The following is a 10,936-nucleotide window of genomic DNA, read 5'->3' on the forward strand; positions in this document are numbered from 1 at the left end:
AAAAAAATTAACAAGACAAGTGCAAGTGTGGAATTACCAGCCTTGTGCATCAAAGTTCAGTGGGTACTCAAGGTACCCAAAGCAATGCTTACACTAAGGTGGCTGACCCTAAACTTCTAAGAGTAGTGAGATAGTGATGGAGTTTCAAAAGATTGAATTGAAAAGCAGTTTGAAACAGAAGATACAATGTCAGGTAAGCACAAGCAGGGGAAGAGGAGAAGGGGACAAGTAATTCACGAGTGAGAACACAGTTACACAAACATCAAAGAGAAGCACTTAGGCACTTAAACAATCAGGCAGGTTTCAACCAAAGAGGTCAGGACTTCATGCTGATAACTACACTGGGTTAGGGGATAAGGAGAGACATGCATGAGACATATAAGGGGAGTAATGGGCATGCCAGATTAAGATAGTCATGTTAATCAACATAGAAGCATGCTAATTGCAGCAAGAACAACAAAAGCATAAGTAGAAACATACGAGAAATAAAAGGAAGTGCAATACCCATAGAAAACATATTGCTTTAAAGTTGTAAATCAAATAGGAGACCTACCAGTTGAAGGCAAAGTAATCCAGGACAGTAGTGAGTTATAATATGCAAAGTGGTGAAGTGAGCAGCAATATAGAGAGTGTGCAGCGATAGTAGTGAAGTGAGCAACAATATAGAGAGCAATGGAACAATGAAGCAGCCTGAAACTCAGTCTGAGTTTCAAGCCAGTTGAGCAGCCAGTAGTCACAAGGGGAGAGAGATTGTGTGAAACAAAGAGAGAGTACTGAATTACTTCTTTTGTGTAAGAGAGAGTTCAGAAAATGATTCTGTACTCCTATGCTAAAGAGAGGGTAGAGTATATATAGTCTTCAAATAAGTGAAAAATAAAGTAACACATATAGACTGATTGTAATTATAGAAAGAAAACCTATTAGAATCAATTAAAACTCAAATTGCCTTCAATTATGGAGTCACAACTTAAACGGTAAAGAAAAATGCATCTAATAAGGAAGGTACAACATAATTACAAGTAAGGAAAGTAAATAAGCATATAGTGTGCATATAAACAGACTGATTTTGAAAGCAATTAGTTAAGGAAAATCACAGGTGAGATGGAAAATCACAGGGAATCATCCTAAAGTAAGGAAAGCATCTCACAATCAAGGAAACAATTCAAATCAGTGGATCATCTACAAGGAAATCATATACGAATATTCAGGGATTCAAAGAGATGCACAGAATTATTTAGAATAACAATTAGACCTATAAACACAATAGGTGTGAAAATCAGAGAACACTAAGCGAGAAGATCATAGTTTCAACACAAGACAGGAGCCCTAATAGAAACTTAAAGCATGGAACTCGGATTAACCAGAAAACAACACAAACAAGCTCATAACACAAACATAAACAAATAATACAGGCATAAGCACATAATACTAAAAAAGAAGCAGAAGATATAGTGATTTTTGAAAGGGGTTCGGAAATCCTAGCTTTTGAGAAAAGAACAAAACGTTTAAAAATTGAGAATCAGGCAGAAGGTAGTGTAAAACACAAAAGGATAAGTTAAAAATGCTTTAAAAAGATAGAGATCGAGAGACTTAGGCGGAAATTAGTTTTTTTTTTGCAATAAATCGGTGAGGTAAGGAACCTGGCTGTGAAACTCGTTAATAATGGCGTTCATAGTGCCATCGGACTAAAAACCATTGGAGAAAAGGCTGGAGATAAGCCAAGCAAGGATTCCAATGACCATCTTGCATGGTGGAAGTCTCTGGAGCCTCAAAACTTAGAGAAGATCAGCGAGACACAGCTCCATGGCGACTGGTGGTCGAGAGAAGTGAGGACGGAGCATGGCCGGAGAGGCGATGAAGCTCGTCGGAGAATGAGGAGGGAACCAGAGGGTTCTAGAGAGAAGGAGGAGACGAAAAGACCAAGAGAGAGACCGGTCTATATGAGAAATGAGGGGTCAAAAGGGGGTCGTTTGATTTAATTTGGGAAAGAGAATCTGGGCCGTTGATCTCATTTGATCAACGGCTCAGATCAAATCAAGGCTGGATCGGGTAAATTAATTGGGTATGGGTCAGGTAATCTAGGAATACGGGTTGGATTGGGGTTGAAATTGAGGGTGCAATTTGGGCTACAATTGAAATAAAAAGGGACTGCAATTTAAATAGCCAATTTTCCCCGTTTTGATTTTATAAAAATAGTAAATAGTGTTTAAAATCAAATTAAAAATACCGAGTTGATAAACAATATGTAAGTACTAATTTAAAAATATTAGAAATGATTTTGCGATTAAAAAATGCTATTAAATCGAGAAATAGGCTAAAATTGCAATTTCATGCAATTTTAGTTTTAAAATAACAAATGGACTTGTAAAATTATGCAAAAATCAGGTAAATTATATTTTGTGTAAATGCGAGAATAAATTAAATTATTCGCCAAAATGACAAGTTTTGGGAATAATTATTGGTTTTTATAGTGCAAAATAGGCCATAAATTGGTTTTAAAAATCTTCAAAAATTTGGGAAAATACCAAAGCCTTTGGGCGTGCTTGTATATGCATACATATGCTATTTTGAAAGTATTTTCAGTATAAAAAATACATAGGGAAAAATTGGGTATAAACAGCTGCCCCTCTTTACCCGAGGAGGATGAAAGAGTTGTCGGGTAAAGACAAGATGACCAATTTTGACCGGAAACGGCGATTGTAAAAGAATTTTGACCGTTCTCTGGTTTCTGAGCTGCCTACATATCCCTAGTTTTACAGGAATCAGACCACATGTAGTTCAGGAACCATTGGCGGAATATGCCGATGAAAATTTAAACGAACGGTCGCGACGGTCAGGTTTAAGAGGGTGCTTGGAATCAAACAGGCTGCGGAGAACTGGAGCGGGATCACTGAGACAGTCGTGAGCCAGCCGGAGTACCTGCAAGTGCGTGATGTGCGTATATATTTGCGTAATTTAAATGTGATGCAAGTTCCCATTGGACCATGAATGCTGTCTTTGGACGGTTAGGATGGCGTCCTCAAACTATGATGTCCTGGGCCATGAAGCGCATAAAATAAAGATTCGCAGGCCATGAAATGATGTTCTCGGGCTATGCAGATGGTGCCTCCGAACTATGATGCCTTTGAATAAGTTGGCGATTTTCAGCCCATGAGAAGGTGGCAATCTTTCAGCCGAATGAATGCAAAGAGTGGCGATTTTTCAGCCAAGGCGTGAATTTGAATGCAGGTGGCAATATTTCAGCCGAAGCGAGAATTTAAATAAAGTGGCAATATTTCAGCCATGCAGGATGGAGACAGAGCTTAGTCTCGAAAGGCAGATAGATAGCCTTATGCAATATGGAGGTAGAGCGTAACCTCGGAAGGCAGAGAGTAGCCTTATGCAAAATGCGGATGGAGACAGAGCTTAGTCTCGGAAGGAAGATAGCTAGCCTTATGCAATATGGAGGTAGAGCTTAACCTCGAAAGGCAGAGAGTAGCCTTATGCAAAATGCAGATGGAGACAGAGCTTAGTCTCGGAAGGCAGATAGATAGCCTTATGAAATATGGAGTTAGAGCTTAACCTCGGAAGGCAGAGAGTAGCCTTATACAGAAATGCAAATGGAGACAGAGCTTAGTCTCGGATGGCAGATAACTAGCCTTATGCAATATGGAGGTAGAGCTTAACCTCGAAAGGCAGAGAGTAGCCTTATGCAAAATGCAGATGGAGACAGAGCTTAGTCTCGGAAGGCAGATAGATAGCCTTATGCAATATGGAGGTAGAGCTTAACCTTGGAAGGCAGAGAGTAGCCTTATGCAGAAATGCAAATGGAGACAGAGCTTAGTCTCAGAAGGCAGATAGATAGCCTTATGCAATATGGAGGTGGAGCTTAACCTCGAAAGGCAGAGAATAGCCTTATGCAGAAATGCAGATGGAGATAGAGCTTAGTCTCGAAAGGCAGCAAGTAGCCTTATGCAATGCAGAAATTTAAAGAAACGAACAGTAGTAATTTCTCTTAGCTGATAGATGATTGTGCTATCATGACTGCTGGGAAATGCTGGGTGTAGATAGTAGACTTTTGCGAAATGAGTGATTGCTTTGAGAGTTTCGACTCTAAAAAGTGGGTGCGTTTTGCTTTTGTGGATTGAATTCTGGTGGGCGGTTTGCGCTATTAAGACTGCTGGGGAGTGTCGGGTGTGGATAGTGACCCTCTGGAGGGTTTTTGATTCTGAAGAGCAAATATACTTTGATTCGTTGCCTGAATTCCTGCATCCAAAGAAAAATTGTGAGTTTTATAGGGGGAGGTTAGTTTGTATCCTCCGGCTCTTGCTGTTGAGTATCATTGGGGTAGCGTTGTTAAACGATGCGATCCAAATGATATTCGGGCATGACCTAGTGAATATAGGTAAAAAGAATAATTTTATTTCGGGATGAACCAACAACTGCAACGTGGTTCAAGACACGGCAACTTCGCTTGCTCCGGAATTTTGAGGGTCCTCCTCAAAAATTCTACCCCAGTTTATTGGGCTGGCGCTGTTGACGGCTGTGCTGCATGATCGAACGCGGATTGGCTCCAGAATTTTGAAGGTCCTCCTCAAAATTCTGCCCCAGTTTACTGGGTTGGTGCTGATGCGAAAGTTGACAAACTGGCTTAGGAATTTTGCGGGTCCTCCTCAAATTTCTGCCCCAGTTTCCATAGCGGGGAAAAATGGTATTTTTATTAAAGTGTGACCAAACCCATAGGGCTGCCTACGTATCCCCTCTTAAACGAGAATCAGGTCAGGCATAGTTCAAAATACATCATGAAGGAAAAGCATATGATCAAATGTAGTATCGCTTCACTGCGTCTGCGTTGATAGGATTTGGCCAGACTTCTCCGTCCATTTCCACGAGAATAAGGGCTCCTCCGGTTAGAACCCGATGCACCATATACGGACCCGGCCAATTAGGAGAGAATTTCCCTTTGGCTTCATCTTGATATGGAAATATCTTCTTCAACACCAGCTGTCCTGGTGTAAACTTCCTTGGCTTGACTCTCTTGTTGAAGGCTCTTCTTTAACTGCTCGTAGCGACTCTTGACCCATTCCGCATCATCTAATTCTGCTTCTTGTATGACCCTTACGGAAGGAATTTCTACCTCGGAAGGGATGACCGCCCATGTACCATAAACCAGCATGTAGGGAGTGGCCCCAGTTGATGTGCGTACCGTGGTACGATAACCCAGTAAGGCGAATGACAACTTCGCATGCCACTGTTTGTGCTTTTTGATCATCTTCCTTAGTATCTTCTTGATGTTCTTATTGGCTGCTTCTACAGCTCCATTCATTTGAGGTCTGTAAGCCGTAGAGTTCTTGTGTTTAATCTTGAATGTTTCGCACATTGCCTTCATCAGGTCGCTGTTAAGATTAGAACTGTTGTCGGTGATGATTGATTCCGGAACCCCGAACCGACAAACCATACGATCTCGGATGAAATCTGCTACTACTTTCTTGGTGACTGCCTTGTATGATGCTGCTTCAACCCATTTAGTAAAGTAATCAATTGCCACTAGGATGAACCTATGCCTATTTGACGCGGCTGGTTCAATTGGTCCAATGACATCTATTCCACAAGCGGTGAACGACCATGGTGAGCTTGTTGCAGTAAGCTCGTTTGGAGGTACCTTTATCATATCTGCATGTATTTGACAACGGTGGCATCTCCGTACGTACTGGATGCAGTCTGCTTCCATAGTCATCCAAAAATATCCTGCTCGGAGTATCTTCTTTGCCAAGATGAAACCATTCATATGCGGTCCACAGGTCCCTGCGTGCATTTCCTCCAATAGTTTGGTTGCTTCTCTTGCCTCGACATATCTTAATAATCCCATATCGGGAGTCCTCCTATACAGGATTCCCCCATTGTGAAAGAAGTTGTTGGATAATCTCCGAAGTGTCCGTTTCTGAGTAGCATTGGCAAGCTCTAGGTACTCTCCTGTTGTCAGGTATTTTCTGATATCGTGGAACCAAGGTTTCCCGTCGGCTTCTTCTTCGACGTGAGCACAATAAGCTGGTTGGTCGTGAATCTTGACCTGGATGGGGTCAATAAAGTTTGTATTTGGATGCTGAATCATAGATGACAAAGTGGCCAGTCATCGACGAACTCATTTTGTACCCTGGGAATATGCTGGAATTCTGTCTTCCTAAACCTCTTTCTCAATTCCTGTATGTGATGCAGATAAGGGAGTATCTTGGGATTCTTGGTTGCCCATTCTTCTCGAACCTGATGTATGAGTAGGTTCGAGTCTCCGATTACTAGTAACTCCTGAACGTTCATATCAATGGCCAGTTTAATCCCTAGAATGAAGGCTTCATATTCGGCCATGTTGTTGGTGCATGGGAACCTGAGCTTGGCGGATACCGGGTAATGCTAACCGGTTTCTAATACCAGGACTGCTCCTATGCCAACTCCTTTGAAATTTGGGGCTCCGTCGAAAAACATCCTCCAGCCGTCATAGGATTCTGCAATGTCTTCTCCTATGAAAGCTATCTCCTCATCAGGAAAATATGTCTTTAGAGGTTCGTATTCTCCTCCTACAGTATTCTCGGCAAGGTGATCTGCCAAGGCTTGTCCTTTGACTGCCTTCTGGGTAGCATAAACAATGTCAAATTCACTTAACAGTATCTTCCACTTGGCGAGCTTACCGGTAGGCATGGGCTTCTGAAAGATATACTTCAATGGATCCATCCTGGATATGAGATAAGTGGTGTAAGCACAGAAATAGTGTCTCAATTTCTGAGCCACCCAGGTTAGGGTGCAACAAGTGCGCTCTAATAAGGAATACCGAGCCTCGTACGGGGTAAACTTCTTGCTGAGGTAATAGATGGCTTGCTCCTTTCTTCCCGTCTTGTCATGTTGTCCCAAAACACAACCAAATGCCCCATCCAACACTGCAAGATAAAGCAATAGGGGTCTCCCTGTCTCGGGTGGAACCAAGACTGGCGGTGTCAACAAGTATTCCTTGATTCTGTCGAAGGCCTTTTGACAATCATCAGTCCATTTAGTGGCGGCATCCTTCTTTAGCATCTTGAAGATGGGTTCACAAATAATAGTGGACTGAGCTATGAATCGGCTGATATAGTTGAGCCTTCCCAGAAAACTCATTACATCTTTCTTGTTCTTTGGCGGTGGCAACTCTTGAATGGCTTTGACCTTTGACGGGTCCAATTCTATTCCCCGGCGACTCACAACGAAACCCAATAACTTTTCGGCTGGGACCCCGAAAACACACTTGGCGGGATTCAGCTTTAAGTTGTATCTCCTCAGTCTGTTGAAGAATTTTCTCAAATCTCCCATGTGATCTGCAGCTTTCCTGGATTTAATGATGACGTCGTCCACATATACCTCGATCTCTTTATGTATCATATCATGAAAGATTGTGGTCATGGCTCTCATGTAGGTAGCACCAGCATTCTTTAAACCGAACGGCATCATTCTGTAACAGTACATTCCCCACGGCGTGATGAATGCCGTTTTCTCTGCATCTTCTTCATCCATCCATATCTAGTGGTATCCAACAAAACAATCGACGAATGACTGGAGCTCATGTTTGGCGCAGTTATCATTCAGTATGTGTATATTTGGTAAAGGGAAATCGTCCTTAGGACTGGCCCGGTTGAGATCCCGGTAGTCGATACAGACTCTAACCTTCCCATCCTTCTTCGGTACCGGCACAACGTTGGCTAACCATGTTGGATACTCCACTACTCTGAGAACCCTGGCTTTGACTTGCTTGGTGACCTCTTCTTTGATTTTCAAACTCATGTCTGGCTTGAACTTTCTGAGTTTCTGTTTGACTGGTGGGCATGCCGGATCTGTCGGCAGCTTGTGAGCCACGATGGATGTGCTGAGACCGGTCATATCATCATACGACCAAGCGAATATATCCTCATATTCTTTCAAAAACTCTGTGTATTCTTCCTTTTCTGATGGTGACAAGTGTACGTTGATACGTGTTTCCTTGACATTTTCTGCGTTCTCCAAATTGATGACCTCAGTTTCGTCTAAGTTAGACTTGGGCCTGTTCTCGAAATTCTTGACCTCCCTGACAACCTCTTCTGGTATCTCATCCTCTTCTGAGTCTATATCCGTTTGTCGCACTGTCTCGTTGCAAGTCACAGTCGTTGGTTCATCATCAAGATATGTAATAGTAATGCCCGAGGCTCTCCGGGCACTGGTGGTCCTGATTGACCAATTGGCGAGGTGCTCTCCTTGGTTCATAGCTTGAATGGAAGGGCCTTCCTCCACTTCCTTCTCGAAGATAACACAACAATCCATATCATCTTCCAAAAATAGGTTCTTTATTGCTTCTAGTGCCTCGTCTTCCTCTGATCCGTACAAAGTGTCGGCTGGCTGAAAAATCTGCTCCAACTGAGGTATAGGGTACACCAGCGGATGTTATGGTCCGCCCCATGGGGGTGACCAATGGTTGAACTCCTCCCAAGTGTACTCATACCCTAGGCCAAAAGTGGTACCGTGCTTCTTCAGCTTGATAGGTTTGGTGATACCCTGCAGGTTCTTGACAAGTCCTTTTCCGGGTTCATACCCGCTCCAATTCAGGATGCTCTCAATTTTGTTATCCCACCACTTGTCTTTGTCTATGGCGTTGACTCGCTCGATGTGATGGTATGTTTCTCCATCGATTTTCCTTCTACCTCCGATCATCGGGATGGCCTGGCGACTATATATAGGGTTGCTACTGTCGCCATGAATGATTACTTCCTAATGATTCCATTCAAATTTTACAGCCTGATGCAAAGTTGACGCCACAGCCCCAGCGGCGTGGATCCAGGGTCGTCCTAGCAACAAATTGTAGGACGCTGGTACGTTAATGACTTGGAACTCGACATCGAACCAGGTGGGTCCCATCTGCAGGCATAAGCTAATTTCTCCAATGGTGGACCTATGAGATCCATCAAAAGCTTTGACACTGATAGCCCCGTATTTGATCTCGTGCAATCCCTTACCCAATGTCCTGAGAGTTACCAACGGACAAATGTTAAGGCTGGATCCCCCGTCGACTAGAATCCTGGTGACAAAGTGATCCTCGCATTGCGCAGTGATGTGCAACGCTTTGTTGTGACCAAGCCCTTATGGCGGTAATTCATCTTCATGGAAGGTGATCTTATGGCTTTCCAGTACCTGCCCCACCATGTTTGCTATTTCGCCTCCTGTTATGTTGCTGGGAACATAAGCTTCACTCAGTACTTTTATTAAGGCGTTTTTATGTGCCTCTGAGCTTTGTAGAAGAGCCAGAATAGAAATCTGTGCTGGCGTTTTGTTCAGTTGCTCAATGACCGAGTACTCTTTGGCCTGTACCTTCCTCCAAAAGTCATCGGGTCCAGTTTTAACAGCCCGCCCGGAGGCCTGCTTGCTGGACTCAGCCAAGTGTTCCGGGGTGTATACTCTGCCTGTCCTGGTCATGCCCTTTGCGGCAATCGCTTCCCCAGTATATGTATTTCCCTTCCTTCTAGCCTCAGCAGTGTAATCCCAAGGTATAGCATTTGTCTTGAACGGGGTTACATCTGTCATGGAGACTAGAATTGGTGCCTTCGGAGGTAACACACTAACTTCAAACGGCGTAGGCGCCCTTGGAACTCCGAACTCAACCTCAATTGGTTTTGGCACCTTTGAAGGTGGTGCTTCAAACTCGAGTGGTACGGACACATTTACCACATCGCCCTCAGATGGCTGAATTTGGTCAACAATGGGATTGAGAGTAACTATTGGCTTCTTAGGCTCGTCTCCTTCAGCTATCAACCCGATTGACCCCTTGGGGTCCCAATCATCTTCGATCTCGATCATGTGGATGCCTCTACCCTCATGGTCAGGCAGAGGGTTGTTGCAGACATTAGGATTGGGCTCCTTTGCTATAATGATCTTGTTGTCAATCAGGTTCTGAATCTTGTCTTTCAACGAGCGACACTCGTCAATAGTATGACCCTTCATCCCGGAATGGTATGTGCAAGTCTTGTTTGGGTTGATCCACTGGGAAGGATTTTCTGGAGTTACGGCTGGGATAGGGGTAACGTAACCAGCTGCCTTGAGTTTTTGATATAATTGGTCAATTGGCTCGGCTATGGCGGTATATTGTCTGGGAGGTTTGCGGTCAAAGTTTGGTCTAGGTCGAGGGAAGTTTTGACGGGTAGGAGGTGATGGGTAGTGAGAAGGTTGGGAGTTATATGCTTGGTATATATGTGCGGGTTGGGAATATCTGTGTGAAGCGGGTTCATACGTAGGTGGTGGAGCAGGTGATGGAATTTGGTAGGTGGGTGATGGTGCTTGGTAATTTAGGGTAGGTTGATATGTGAGTGGAGCTGAGGAATAGGTTTGGTACTTCATAGGGGAGTTGTTCCTTTGCGCAGCCATCATAGAATTCACATCCTTTTTCTTTGATGAGCCACCAGACTGTAAAGCCTTGTTGGTAGCTTGCAACGCGTCGAGGTTAGTGACCATACCATTTTTGATGCCTTCTTCGATTCTTTCTCCCAACTTGATGACGTCGGAGAACTTTTGGCCCTCTATTAACATCAGTCTCTCGTAGTACTGCAGATCCTGAGCACGGATGAATAACCTGTTCATTTGTTCTTCCTCCAAGGCCGGTCTGGCCTTAGCAGCTTCTGACCTCCAATGAGTAGCATACTCGCGAAAGGTCTCTGTGGGCTTCTTCTTGAGATTCTGGATATAGAACACATCTGGTGCGTTCTCAGTGTTGAACCTAAACCGGTCCATAAAGTCAGACGCCATGTTCACCCAACTAGTCCATTTCTTTGCATCCTGGCTAATATACCATGATAAAGCATCACCCTTCAAACTCCTCATGAACAGCTTCATGCGAATCTTCTCGTCCCTTCCGACTCCTACCAGCTTATCACAATACATTCTGAGGTGGACCCTTGGATCACCTGTACCGTCGAAT

The 10,936-nt window shown here is 43.7% G+C and overlaps 1 protein-coding gene across 1 annotated transcript; it reads right to left on the reverse strand.

The window, feature by feature from the left end:
* Nucleotides 1-9,108: 9,108 nt before the first annotated feature.
* On the reverse strand, nucleotides 9,109-10,599 carry LOC138868983 (uncharacterized). The gene has a single exon (XM_070146566.1). The coding sequence runs from the start codon at nucleotides 10,597-10,599 to the stop codon at nucleotides 9,109-9,111; it is 1,491 nt and encodes a 496-aa protein (XP_070002667.1).
* Between the last annotated feature and the right edge of the window lie 337 nt (nucleotides 10,600-10,936).

This window comes from Nicotiana sylvestris, chromosome 5 (assembly GCF_000393655.2).
Source record: "Nicotiana sylvestris chromosome 5, ASM39365v2, whole genome shotgun sequence".
Lineage (NCBI taxonomy): Eukaryota > Viridiplantae > Streptophyta > Magnoliopsida > Solanales > Solanaceae > Nicotiana > Nicotiana sylvestris.

Excerpts from the sequence above, each read along its gene's own strand:
- LOC138868983 (XM_070146566.1), bottom strand. The coding sequence starts at position 10,599 with ATGAACAGGTTATTCATCCGTGCTCAGGATCTGCAGTACTACGAGAGA.